Source organism: Dermacentor albipictus, chromosome 6 (genome assembly GCF_038994185.2).
Source record: "Dermacentor albipictus isolate Rhodes 1998 colony chromosome 6, USDA_Dalb.pri_finalv2, whole genome shotgun sequence".
NCBI classification, from domain to species: Eukaryota; Metazoa; Arthropoda; class Arachnida; order Ixodida; family Ixodidae; genus Dermacentor; species Dermacentor albipictus.
The window spans coordinates 94,988,094-95,002,801 of NC_091826.1; the positions used below are offsets into that span (position 1 = coordinate 94,988,094).

At 48.8% G+C, this 14,708-nt stretch overlaps 1 protein-coding gene across 1 annotated transcript in view; it reads right to left on the minus strand.

The window, feature by feature from the left end:
• The window catches only part of LOC139061294 (calcium-activated chloride channel regulator 1-like), a 180,727-nt gene that overhangs the window by 92,139 nt on the left and 73,880 nt on the right, over positions 1 to 14,708 (minus strand). The window contains exon 5 of the mRNA XM_070541067.1: positions 401 to 515. Coding sequence (XP_070397168.1) covers positions 401 to 515 — 115 coding nt within the window. The remainder of the gene's footprint in view (positions 1 to 400; positions 516 to 14,708) is intronic.

A 14,708-nucleotide genomic window follows, 5' to 3' on the forward strand; every position in this document is an offset into this window, starting at 1 on the left:
CGCGCTCTGAAGTAAATGAGGTCTCGTGCCGTGATTACTGGGTCATTAACTACTTATTAAAGCAGAAAAAACCACATGGATTTTTTTTGTGTCAGTACTCCTTTAAGAAGACAAGGTTACCGTATCGCGGCTCTAGCACGGTAGTTTACTGCCCCTTGTGTGAGGTACAGGCATGATACAAGGACTCCGCTTTACGTATACTCAAAAACAAGATTGCCTAATAAACAAGGCTATTCGAGCTTATATTTCCGCAGAGCATTTCATGATGTGAAATTACTGACCAGTAATCGCTTAACCTAGCTAGAATGTAACTTGAAGAATTCGAACTCGTTTCTTTCCATTGGGGCAATATTCTGAAAATGTACTATTATGAAATAGCGTAGGAAGCAAAAGCTCTCACCTTCATACTCGTGGAAAGGTCAAGGACCAGGAAAGCTCGCAGGCTCGTTCCAGGTTTCTGCTGAATTTCATCAAATTCCACCAAAACGGGCTTGGACATGTTGGGTGGAGGAATACTGAAGGCAACGATGAAAACACAGCGCCCCTGTCACTTGATAATAATAGATGTCGACATTGTAAAAATGTGATAACAGCCAGCAAAGGTTAAGCCAGGTGTGTAAATGAGTAGCGCCACATGCATAGTGGCCATCATGGAGAGCGATTTTTTTTTGCGAACCCTGAGTGTGACTGATTATGACCATGACTATGATTTACTGGCTGATACGGATTTATGCTGCTGCTCCCTCGCCGGGAAGGTCACACATATGAACACATCACCTTTTCTCACGATATTTCCAGGTGTCATGGCTGCAGGCATTGTTTTCTATGGAATGACGCAGTGATGTAAAAAATTATCCCTATATATGTTCTTGGATCAAATATACGTCATCAACAGCGCGATTCCTTCAATAAAGGAAACATTTCTATGCCAACTTTCCTAAGGTTGGGGGTTTGGTGTATCTCCATTGTCAGTGTATCGCCGAGTAAACTGGTGTAGCGTACTACTGATTATTTCCAGGATCAGCCAGCTTCTAGGCTGCGCGCCGGCCCTGGATACAGCACTGTCTATATGGTAATCATGTGCTTCGATTTAGGCTCCCTAGCAAACAGTGTCATAGTAAAGGGAACCGATCAAGGAGACAGTATAATTGACAGTCGCATGGTTCAGGAGGTGGAGATGAACAAGTCTGGTCATCTTCACTGGCAGGCAGGTAATCGTGACGGTGAGGAACGCTGTGCAGAATGTAATCAGTTATATTGCCTTTATTACACTGCTACACAAAGGATTTGTGTTTCTGATACGTGAACACTTTGAGCTTCGTTTGGCTCAATTCTTTTTCTTTTATTCAAGGAGGGAGAGGCGGTGCGACAGCTATTTTTCACTGAGCAGCTGGACGCAGGCAGACACCCCTTTCATTAACAGCGATGGACAGCTTGACATCGAAAACATGATTGGGACACGTGCCTAATAAGCAGTGATGTACTAATATATTAGAGCATTTAATGTTACCTACAGACACTTAAGTTATAAGTGAGCGCGAAAAATGGTGACAATATGTTACGTGCTGAAATACACAGATGAAAGAGGCTATATACGGGCTATATACAGGCTATTTACACTTGCGCCATGTAGCGTTCCTAGTTAAAGGACATCATAAACGGTAAGTATTGCTAAGGACCTGGCGTCCATCTTGTCTACCGTTTTATTCTCACTACCTTCTTGTCTTCTCCTGAACCCAGACTCCTGCGCTTCTTCATCTTCTATTGCAAGGCTCATACCGCTTCACCCTTCCAGGTTTCTAACCCCTCCTGCGGTAATATTTTAAAACGTTTCCAATCGACGCGCATTCAACTGAGCCACGTTCGCCAATGTACCACAAAGTCTTCAATATTCCTTTCTGAGTGGCTGTCTTTGTCACAGAGTAAGGACCATAAAATTTGGCACGGGATTCTCTTACTCCTTTCCTAACTAGAATGAGGTTGGTGACTTGAATGCCTGGGATATCTGAGCAATGTCTCTTGTGAAAATTTTTTTTTTCATTCGTTTACGGTACCGCTCCTCCTTTGATTGCTGTTTCCTCTCCTCGACGATCTTGTCATTTTCTAAGAGCCCCAGTTCACGGTCCGCCTGAGGAATAGGGGTTTCTCCTGAAGAAGCGAATTGCGGGCTGCATCCCAAGCCACTGGTGTAGGAGCGATTGTGATGTATTACAGCTGCTTCTAAAGAGCATTTTGAACCACCAGGGAAACTATCGTACGTCCTGATGTATTGTTTCACATCTCGTATAGCACGCTCTGCAAGCCCATTCGCTGCGGGATGGTATGGCGCACCGAATTGGATTGATATATTTTGGTCTCGAGCCCATCTTGCTAGCTTTTCACTTTTGAACGCTGGAGCATTGTCACATACAATCGTCATGGTTATCCTAAACATATCCCGTTCGAGAAGGGCGATGTCACTATTCACATTTCTTTTACTGCCCATGCCGCGACCATCCTGGTGCATTCATCTATGGCCAGAAGAAAAGCTTGCGTTTTTCGGACTCCTTCTCGTTTCTTATTTAGCTCGACAAAATCATGGTTTATAACTTCAAAAGGCACGTTCGATTGGCAAGGTATTATCATGGCGTCCGTAGGCTGCTTATATTTCACTTTGTTGACTTGGCAAATGTAGCATGAACGAACGTATCGATTGACATCTTCTTTCATGTGACTTGCTTGTTGTAGGTGCGCCAAAATCCGTTGTGTCCTCCAGATTCTGGGCTATCGTGGTACAAGTAAAGCACCCTGGAAACCAGCGTTGGCGGGACTTGATAGCGACCTTCCATAAAAATCAATTGTTCAGTGCATTCCCGCAATTTAATTTCATTGATTTCTTCCGATTGTTCGTTGTTGGCCTGTATCATCAGTCTAGACAATGCATCTGCATCAGTCAAAAGGGGTCCCGGTCTGTGGGAGATGGTGAAATGGAGCTGCTGCAAATGGTTCACCCATCTGGCGATACGTCCCTTAGGTTGGGTCATATTCAAGAGATGAGTGAGGGCCTGGTGATCGGTGAACAAAGTAAATTACGCACCTTCTAAGTACGTACGAAAGTACTGAATTGCTTTAAGGACTGCAAGAGCTTCCTTTTCTGTAGTGGTGTAGTTGACTTCAGGTGGCTTGGGAGTGTAGCTGTAGTAACCTACTACGTGTCGCTTTCCTCGGCCGGATGCTTCTGGACATTTCTGGTACAAGACTGCAGCTGTCCCATAGAGTAAGGCGTCGGTATTCAGTTCAAAGGGTAAAGTGAAATCTGATATGCGTAGAATAGGGTCAGCAGAGATTCTGTGCACCAGATCACGGTAGACTCTCTCACATTCCTCATCCCACTAAAATGGAACTTCTTTCTGCGTTAGGCGCGTGAGGCATCTTGCTTTGATGGGAAAGTATTTTATGAGGGTCCGAAATGTCCTGCTAATCCCAAAAACACACGCAATGAGTGGACGTCATATGGTTTTACCAGTTGGGATATCCTCTCGATGGACTGTTGTTTCGTGCTTTTGGTAGTCCCATCAAAGACTCTTCCAAGAAACACAACTTTTCTTTGAAAGAACGCAGTTTTCTTAAAATTAACCTTGAGGTATGCCAAGTTCAAGGCATTTCATACCTGGGACAGGTGTTCCTGATGCTCCGCCTCTGTTTTGGAGAAGACGCTAATATCGTCTATGTACACGTTACAAAAGACATCTAGAAAAGGCTTAAGGACTTCATTCATAATCTTCTGAAACCATGCTGGCGAGTTTTTCCAGCCGAAAGGAAGCCGGTTATACTCGTACAGGTTGAAGGGCGTGATAAAAGTAGTGCACATTTTTGTTTCTTCGGCTAGCGGGATCTGCCAGAAACCTTTGCACAAGTCAATACGTGAAAAACATCGGCAACCACCTGTCTCATCTAAAATCGTGTCTATCTTCAGCATGGGAAATGGTATAAGTTCTGTCTGTGGGTTGAGAACCCTGTAATCTATGCACAGTCTGAAAATACCATCTTCTTTCGGCGCAATAGTTATGGGAGAGGCGAAGGGTGACACCGAAGGCCGGATTATATTGGCGTCTAACATCTCGTGCAATTCCTTCTTCAACCATATCTTGCGCTCTCTTGACATGTTATAAGGTGATTTTCGGATGACGGTTTCATCGGTTAGTTCGAAAGGCACCTTGTGTGACGTCATCGCTGCTGGATAGCTTCCTATGCATGCCAGTTCAGGATAGGGCATTGCAATATCCTCCGCGCACTTTACAACACGCAGGTCATCTTTTCTATCCGGCTGTGTCTCTTGCCTTGATAGTCCTTAGACTAAAACCGCATCGTCCCAGTATACGTTGATGTTTAGTTTATATCTGGTCTGGACAGTATAAAGTCATACGTCACCCCCTCAATCACCAGTACTTCACTCTCTATTTCATGACCTTGGAATTCGATGTTTACTGAGGCCCATTGATGATGCATTGTCACTTTTCCATTGTAGCCTTGCACCCATAGTACTCTTCCACTAAGCAGGTGACTTGCATCTACCAGCTTGACATTTATTATAGACACAGAAGCACCGCTGTCAACCAAAGCCATCATATGTCTGTTTCCCACTTTGACAGGGATGTGAAGTAGGCTAGAGCAAGGTAAATAAACATTCTCAGTTGTGGTTATCGGGTCGGACTGGTCACCCTTGTTAATCAGTTTTTTGTCGTCGGAGCCTCTTCAGCGTCCGAAACTAGAGGGACAGGCTCACTGTCGACGTTATTCACCCGACCTCTGGGAGCGCGCCAACCCAAGTTCTCTGTGCCGCCTGCAAGGCGGCGCTGTTCTCGCTGATTACGGCTTGGCCAATCTGCGCCGGGCAGTATGAAGTGACTGTGACGTGACTGTATTTGCACTTGCTTCAGGACTTGTGCGTGCAGTCCGTGCAATATTACTGCTAATACGGTAGAAGGAGGAATCATGGGCTCGGCCAGCTTTAAAAAGCGGTGTTTGTCAAAGAAATACTCGACGACGGAGCCTTGCTTGAATTTGAAATTAAGCGCGGCGTTCCACCATTGCAGTGTGTTGCTTCGGAATGTCGTCAAGAATTTTTCTTTCCACTGATTCCAAGAGTTGCCAGCCTCTTCAATAATGTGCAAATCATACCACTTCCGTGCAACACCGCCTAAGTAACTACGCATTTTACTAATCTTGTCCTCATTAGAGTGCCAATTGTTCTTCCCAGCGGCATACTCCTAGAATTCAAGCCAACCTTCCGGACTTGAAGACATGCCATCGAACGCATCGGGTTCTACCAATTTAGTCACCGGCTTCTCAGAGCTTAAAGAGCTTATAAGCGATGTCACCTGCTGGTTTTGTTGCGAAATCTGTTCTTGTTGTAGCCGAATAGCTTTCAAAACGAGCCTCACCTCTTCCGTCGACGACTGTGATCCAGAGTCCTTTCGACGCACCGGTTGAAGAACTAATTCGTCGAAGATCGCCAGACGCACGTTCACTTTCACAGCACCCTGCCGACGTAGTTCATCAATGTCCATGGAAGCCTTCTCTAAAACCAGGTTCACGAGTTCTGCCGAGTTGAGTTCGCGAGGTATTTCACCCGCTGGTTCATCTTCAGCCTGGTATCTCGAAAAAATTATCTTCTCTGTGGAGGTCTCCTCAAGGAAAAATGTCACCCACATGTTGGCGTCCGCTGTTGGCTGCGCCAAGATGATGTAGCATTCCTAATTAAAGGACACAATAGACGGAAAATACTGAGATGGAACTGGCGTCCATCTTGTCTACCCTTTTATTCTCACTTCTTTCTTCTCTTCTTCCGAACCCAGACTACTGCGCTTCTTCATCTTCTATTCCAAGGCTCATACCGCTTCAAGCCAGACCTCCAGGCCAACACTCGCTCGCGCCAAGGGCAAAGACCCACTTCCACGTCGTTCTCCCGGCGTCTAGTCCCTCGAGCATCGCTCGATGATATCGTAATACTACCCCCCGGCTGCAAAAGGGCCGTCACGGTGCTATTAAACATCCAAGGCACGGGGAGAGTTGTAGGGTTTGAGTCGGGCGACGTGGACAATGCCACTGGTTGTCACAGCGGAGGACGTAGTGGGCGTGGCTAGAACGGTTTCGTAGGTGACATCGGTCACTTGGCGAAGCAGGCGATATGGGCCTGTGTAGCAGGAAAGCAGTTTTTCACAAAAGTCAACCTTACGCAATTGTGACCAAAGCAACACGAGGGTGCCGGGCGCAAAATGGACACCACGGTGACGGAGGTCGTAGCGTCGCTTTTGTTTGCCTTGCGAGACTTGTAGACGAGCGCGCGCAAGTTGGCGAGCATGGTCAGCATGGGCGATAGCATCACGGCCTAAGCGCTAGTTGAAGCTGCGGTGGACGGAAGCACAGTGTCCAGTGGTAGCGTCGGATCACGGCCATACAAGAGGTAAAAAAGCGAAAAGCGAGCATTTTCGAGATGGGAAGAGTTGTAGGCAAAGGTACGTAAGGTAGAGCTTGGTCCCAGTCACGCTGATCGTCTCAAACTTATTTGGATAGGACATCTGTAAGGGTGCGGTTCAATCGCTCAGTGAGGCCGTTCGTTTGAGGGTGGCAGGACGTGGTAAATTTATGCTGTATTGAGCAGGCACGCATGATGTCGTCAATGACTTTGGCTAAGAACGTACGGCCACGGTCTGTTAGCAATTGACGCGGAGCACCATGAATCAAAAGGATATGCAGGAGGAAGTCCGCAACATCAGTTGCGCAACTGGTTGGAAGAGCGCGGGTTAAGGCGTAGCGGGTCGTGTAGTCCGCCGCGACTGCAAGCCACTTGTTTCCTGATGTAGATTCCTGAAATGGGCCGAGAAGGTCTAAGCCGACACGATGGAAGGGCTTGGCAGGGATGTACAGCGGCTGCAGGTAAAGTAGCCAGCGGGGAGCTGCGAAGGCTTCTTGCAGCGTTGGCAAAGTTCACAAGCGGCGACGTAACGTTGTACGGAACGGGCAAGGCCCGGCCAGAAAAAACGGTGACATACACGGTCATAGATGAGATACGCCGCGGTGTTCTGCCATTGGTGCATCGTGAACCTCTTCTAGGACGGTTGAGCGGAGGCGTTTAAGTATGAACTCGGAGCCATCCGGATGAAGGCTACGACGGTACAGAGTACCATCGCGGAAGACAAAGATGCTTCGAGTGGCGTCGGCCAGAGAATGCTCAAAAAGGACGATGAGTGCTCTGATGTAGGCTTCACGACGTTGCTCGTCGGCGAAATGAAGTAGCTGCGACACAGAGAATACGCAAGCAGCACTGGTAATATTGGAGGCGTCGGGGTCGCCAACAGGGTAACGCGACAAACTGTCAGCGTCTTGGTGCAGGCGCCCAGACTTGCAGACCACGTAATATGCAAATTCTTGTAGCCTCAAAGCCCATCGACCAAGCCAGCCTGTAGGATCTTTTAGCGATGAGAGCCAGGAGAGAGCATGATGGTCAGTGACTACGGAAAAGAGGCGACCGTAAAGGTAAGGACGGATCTTCGCAACCGCCCACACTACAGCAAGGCATTCTCGTTCCGTAATTGAATAGTTGCGCTCCGATGGTGCGAGGAGGCGGCTCGCATAAGCAATACCGTGATCCTTGCCACGCTGACGCAAGGCTAAGACGGCACCTACGCCATGACCGCTAGCATCTGTACGCAATCCTGTAGGGGCACCAGGGTAAAATTGGGCGAGAATGGGTGGTGACGAGAGAAGAGTGACGAGACGAGAGAAGGCTGCGGCTTCTGCAGTACCCCACGAGAATTGCACGCCTTTCTTCAAAATATTAGTGAGGGGTCTAGCAATTACTGCAAAATCTCGAACAAAACGACGAAAGTATGAGCATAGCCATACAAAACTTCGAACGTCTGCGGTTGTCTTCGGAACCGGAAAGTCTCGAACAGCGCGAGTTTTGTTGGGATCAGGCTGTACTCCGGAAGCGTCAACGATGTGGCCCAGAACCGTAATTTGGCCGTGGCCGAAACGACATTTGGACGAGTTAAGTTGCAGCTTCGCCTTTCGAAATACATCAAGTATAGCTGTGACACGCTCAAGGTGAGTGTCGAACGTGGGCGAGACGATGATGATGTCGTCGAGGTAGCAGAGACATGTGGACCATTTGAAAGCTCGGAGCAAGGAGTCTATCATACGCTCGAATGTGGCAGCGGCGTTGCCTAATCTAAACGGGATTACTTTAAATTCGTATAGGCCATCAGGTGTGATGAACGCGGTTTTTTCTCTGTCTATATCGTCAACAGCAATCTGCCAGTATCCAGAACGAAGATCAATAGAAGAGAAATAGGTGGAACCGTGGAGGCAGTCAAGGGCGTCGTCTATACGTGGGAGCGGGTAGACGTCCTTCTTAGTAATGTTGTTCAGATGGCGGTGGTCTACACAGAAGCGCCACGTGACATCCTTTTTCTTAACCAACACTACAGGTGACGCCCAGGCACTCGAAGAAGGCTCAATGACGTTTTTTTCTACCATTTGGTTCACTTCACTTTGAATTACTAGGCGTTCTGGCGCAGAAACTCGATAGGGTCGTCGGTGAATAGGAGTAGCATCGCCAGTAAGAATCCGATGTTTGACCGTGAGAGTCTGGCCTAAAGGGCAATCGTCGAAGTCGAAAATATCTCTGTAGGACGATAATAATTGGTAAAGGTCTTCAGACTGCACAGATGACAGGTCGGTCGGAACCATTATCTGTATCTTGGGATCGGCGGCCGTGGCTGGTACGATTGGCCTGCTAAGCTCGCAAAAAGCATTGGTCGATAAAGTTGCCACGTGATCTTCGCCGAGACAATGAACGTTGGCAAGACAAATACCTTGAGGTAGAATTTTCTTTGCCAATCCAAAGGTAAACATAGGCATGAAAGTGCGGTTTGCAGTAATAGTAAGTATACTGTGTGCCACAGTAACGCCCTACTGCAGCGGAATGTCTGGCAGAGGAGTGACGAGGTACTTGCCTTCAGGAACTGGTGGGAAAGACAAGAGTTCTACATAGGCTATTAATTTTGGCGGCAGGCGAATAAAGCCGGTGGGGCGTAGGCGGCACTGGGGTGCGTCAGAAGGTTCTACGAGAATCGGCAACTCAAGGCGAAATGTACTAGCAGAGCAGTCAATAAGAGCAGATTGCCCGGAGAGAAAATCCAGGCCGTGAATGAGGTCGTGGGGGCAATGAGCAATCACTGTGAAGAGGACAGGAGTCTGGTAGCCGGCGATGCTAACATGTGCCGTACACATGTCGATGATAGGCACAGTACTGCCATCCGCAAGGCGGACGGCGCGTGGTGACGCAGGAGTGAGGAGCTTGTTCAGTCGTAGTCGCAAGGCAACACTCATAACAGAAAGATGTGCCCCTGTATCGATAAGTGCCGTGACAGGATAGCCATCAACATCAACGTCAAGAAAGTTTTGGTTCGTGTGTGACGTGAGCAGAGGATTTGAGGGCAGGGTGGACAACGCAGCTTCAGCTCCAGAAGCTGCAGTGCTTAGTTTTCCGGCTGGATCCGGGAGGCAATAAGCGACGGAGAGAAGCGACTGCGTTGGGGTGAACGAGACTGATGGCGGCGAGGTGAAGGCGAGCGGTTCTAGCGAAGGTTCGGGGCAGGAGCAGCAGTGGCAATGGGTTCATGGCGGGTGGCATAGGGAACAGAAGGTCCAAAGGGGCGGGAACGAGCGGCTGTGTATGTCCGAGGAGGTGGTGGCCATCGGTTGCGGCAGCGACGAGCGACGTGGCCCATGCGACAGAAGTGGAAGCAGATCGGCCTGTCATCCCACGTACGCCAGTCGGGTGGGTTGCGGCGAGATGTGGCAGAAAAGGACTGCAGGACTGCCGGGGAAGAGGAGGGCTGCTAGAGAACTGGGGAACCGTGGGTGGAGACGATGAACACACGGAGTTGAGACCCATGTTCTCAAATTCCTGTCAGACGACATCCTGAATCATCGCAATTGTGGTTGCTGGTGGATCGGGAGGCGTCGCGGAGAAAGCTGGCAAACAGGCGGCCTCGAGCTCTCGGCGAACAATACGGGTTACGACGCCACAGGGGGTGGTCTGACGCGGTCGACCCTCACATATCGACGTAGCAGTAGTGTTAATAGTCGCGTGATGTGATGTGTGATACGGCGGCTCTTAGCTTGTTCAAGGTGACGACATTCCTTTATGATGGCGTCGATACTCGAGACGTGGACGAAAACAAGCGAATTGAAAGCATCGTGGGCGATGCCTTTTAGCTTCAGACATAGTATCGTCCGCTTTGCGGCAGAGAGCCAAGACGTCGAGGATGTATAAAACGTACGATTCTGTAGATGTCTTAACACGAGACGCAAGAGCCGTTCTCGCGGCAGCTTTGCGCCCAATGGGGTTGCCGAACAGTTCCATGAGCTTTTCTTTGAAGCTATCCCAACTGTTTATCTCGTCGTCATGTGTTTGGTACCACACGCGTGGGGTGCCGCCGAGATAAAAAATGACATTGGCGAGCATGATCGTTGGGTCCCACCTGTTATTAGCACTGGCGCGTTCGTAGAGCATGATCCATTCGTTAACCTCCTCTCCCTCCCGCGAGAGAACACACCAGGGTCGCGATGTTGGGCAACCGTGATGACTAGAGCAGTCTGACAAGCTGAAGCCGTTGCAGAAGCGGTCTCATCACCGGAAGGCATGGTGACAAGCTCGATGTACCGACCACTCCGGAGTTCTGTGGTGAGGACGGGGATCGCTGGCCTCCACCAGAATGTTACGTGTGGAAACACACAGGTGAAAGAGGCTATATCCAAGCTATTTACATTTGAGCCAGACCGCCAGGCCGACACTCGCTCGCACAAAGGGCACAGTCCCACTTCGTCGTCGTTCTCGCGGCGGCTCGTCCCTCGAGCCTCGCTCGATAATATCGTAATAATATTAACATAGTGCGATCGCGTGTACACATCACCTAAAATTAGAGAACGCACCATCGTGTCAATGTTCAGTCAGATGAAGGCAAATACTAGAAAAGAAGCAGTCGATAAAGAAAAGCAAACCTTGACAATAAACTAGCGTAACATGGAAGACACATTCTAATAAAGCAATGCAAGAATGAACTCTAAATTTGGAGCAGGGGTAACAACGGTCAATCACAACATTAGATCGCTTTAAGTGCTTAAGATAAGTGGCAGTAATCTTCATATCATAATTATACAAGAGTTGGGTTTACAATAGGGGAAGCCGGAATCAAAGAATTCATTTAAGACAGTTTGCGCCGCCAAGCATATATTTCATCTCTCAAGATAACGCATGTTGCAATCGCTCGTAATAATTAGCTGGAGCCAGAAATAATAAAGCATACTGCCCTTGCATCCAAAATTACGGTTTTGATTAAACTTTTCATAAGCAAGGATGCTTTGGTGCACTAATTGGTAAAGCACCTTAAAGGGTTAAAAGCGCACACAGACGGAGACAGAGCGAGGAAGAACAGGAAACAGCGCTAATTAGCGCCGAGCAGCTTTGTTCCTCACTCTGCCCCGTCTGTGCACGCAGTTAACCATTTAGGTTTGGAAAACAGTGCCTGGAGAGTGGTGCTCAATTTTTAAGTCGGCATGAGCGTGTAGCTGATTGCTTCTTCCCGTGCGTTTTTTATGTGTTTGCCCTTGTTTTCTGGCTGCGACAGTATTGCAGCATTTATTGGGGTGTGCACAAAAGTAGCAAATTTATCTTCAATATTAAACCAGCTGTGTAAGCCATACTACTGCACCGACTCCTTTTATACTGTTATCACCTGAGCTTTGTTGTTTGGCCAAAATGCCAAGTGCTCTCGCAGCAGTCGTAGAAGCCAATTGAATTTAACATTCAATCCAGCGCAAAAACATCCCGTCCTGCGTTCCGCGCATCTGGTACATGTCAGGTTGGCACATGCCAGTAGCCTGAAAGCAGGCCTGATGTTGTAAAATAGCACGCCTCCTTTGGACAAGGGGATCATCGAGACGCATCAAGGGTAGATGTTCACTCACGCAACGGTGTTCAGCATTCTATAATCTAAACAAACAAGATGATTACAGCTCACGGATAGAATACTCCGCTTGAACATATCATCAGAAGCGAACAAACACTGACACCAAGGACAACATAGGGGAAATTACTTGTGCTTAATAACTGAAAAAACAAAACAAACGATAATAAGTGGCAATTAAAATGGCTGAATAAACAACTTACCGCTGGTGGGAACAGAACCCACAACCTTCGCATCTCGCGTGTGATGGTCTACCGATTAAGCTACCGCGGCGCCGTTTACCCATCCACTTTTTAGGGTAATTATGTGTCCTAATAGAACCCTGGCAGTGCTAGCCAGCGCCACCACTCACAGACCTTGGCTTCGGATGTAGAACGTCGTTTTTGCCGCAAGCGTCACGAGGACGCGATCTTATTGGGTAAAGGCAACTGGTCAATAAACCCACACTTGCTGCCTGAAGGCATCAATGTTGCCGGATTCGAGAAGCTCGTCATGTATTAAAGAGAGTTTGAACATGTCGTTCAAGTGTTATTTTATAATGTGGTGCTCGGAATGTGATACAAGGTTCGGCTGATGGCGGACAGGCTCATGTAGTTCCGTGTCAATATGGTGCTCCACAACCGCGGTCAGTCAAGTTCTTCTGCTCAGGGTGCAATGGAGCAATGGTATTGCTGACCAAGTCTTTTACTGATTCCAAGACAGTGTTCGAAAGCTTCGCGACCAAGTCGAGTAGCTCCCATGGGAGGACGTTAGTACACAAAGCGACAGGTTTCGCGTTAGTAGTTGGCGCCATTCAAGTGAATACACGAAAAAAATTTCACATGCATCACCGATTCGTTCGCCGCGCCGTGGTTGACTAGATTGGTGGTAGTGTTAAGAACAAAAACATGTGCTTGACCATCCTTACAAGCGAGGAATCTCCATGGCGACAAGTGTAGCTGAACGGCACACAACGCTCAGATGATTCCGACAATATCTAACCGGTAATGTCATGCGCGAACAGAACGGGTATCTAGGCGGAGTATTGTGTAAGAGTCCACCTAGTAGACTCTCGATTTCAACCAGCACTGATTGGCTGGGGCTGCTCATCTCCTCCTCACCCGCGCAGCTCCATTGAACCTGCAGATCAGCTGCGACCGAAATGGACAGTCCACAAGGTGGACTCTTAAAGAATACCCCTCCTGATCCCAGACCAAAGCTGCCGAATTCAATTTCGCCAGGTAATTATGTGGTGATGTTGAGGAACACAGACAGATACGCGCTCTTAAGAAAAATGGCATCTGCTACTTCAGGCAGGCAACTGGTGGCTAATACATGAGGTAGACGTAAGAGAGCGCTTCATTCACGTATAAGCAGGTTTATTGGATGAGTCCATCAAGCAGGCGGTAGCTTGGAACCGTACGTCGGGAGAACAAGATGGTGTTCGAGCGCCGATCTCGTGCCCTCCGCTCTTGATGATGATCGCGATGTCATTCTCTTCCTTTCTTCATTACAATTGCCCCCATCGAGAAAGGTGGAGCCATCCAGGCGATCTAAGAGGTTGGGACAAGATGGTCGAAGTACGGCTCCAGGCGGTCTACGTGAACAACATCACGTCCACGTCGACGACGGTCGCAGTGCAGCGTGAGAGGTTGAATGACGTAGTTTACGGGAGAAGTACGCTCAACGACGCGGTAGGGACCATGATAATTTGGGAGCAGTTTGGAGGACAAGCCAGAGGCGAAGGGTGGTACAAGCAGCCACACAAGTGCTCCAGGAGCGAATGCTGCGGCATGAGAGCGGTCATCATCGCGGGCGTTTTGCTGGCGTTGTTGGTCGGCTGCAGTAAAGCGCTTGGCTAGTTGTCGGTAATTTTCAGCGTAACGGGCGGCTACCGACACGGGCGTGCACTCTAAAGCATCTGGTACGCATGGCGGCAACGGGTCGATAGTGTGCGTCGGCTGACGACCGTACAGATGGGAAAAAGGGGGAAAACCAGGTTGTAACTTGCATAGCGGTGTTATACGTGTACGTCGAAAACGGACGAACCAGGTCCCATTTTGAATGATCAGATGCAACATGTATCGCAAGCATGTCGCCCAGTGTCCGATTAAATCGCTCAGTGAGACCATTCGTCTGAGGGTGGTAGGAGTACATGTCCGATGTAAAATGTTCCACTGGTGGAGAAGTGCTTGAATTACATCGGAGAGAAATACGTCACCACGGTTACTGAGGAGTTCGCGAGGAGGACCGCGCCGAAGCCGAAAACGCTTGAGGATGAAAGAGGCGACGTCCTCTAGTGTCACCGTGGGAAGAGCAGTGGCTTCGGCGTATCGTGTAAGGTGGTTGACAGCAATGATAGCCCATCGGTTTGCCGCCGTGGTCAAAGGTAAAGGTCTATAAATGTCAATTCCAGCGCGGTCGAATGGACGGCGTGGGCATGGAAAGGGCTGTATTGAACCTGCGGCAGGTTGCGGTAGTTTTTTTCGTCGCTGGCACTCGTGGCAGCCGCGAATGAACTTGCGGACACGGCGAAACATTCCGCGCGAGTAGTACCTTTTCCGTAAGCGTTCATAGGTTTTGATGAGACCGCCGTGTGCACACTACGGGTGGGAGTGAAAGGACGTGCATATTGTAGGGCGCAGCGTTCTGGGGTTAACTAGGAGCCACTTCCTACCATCTGGCGAGTAGTTGCGACGGTACAAGAGGCCA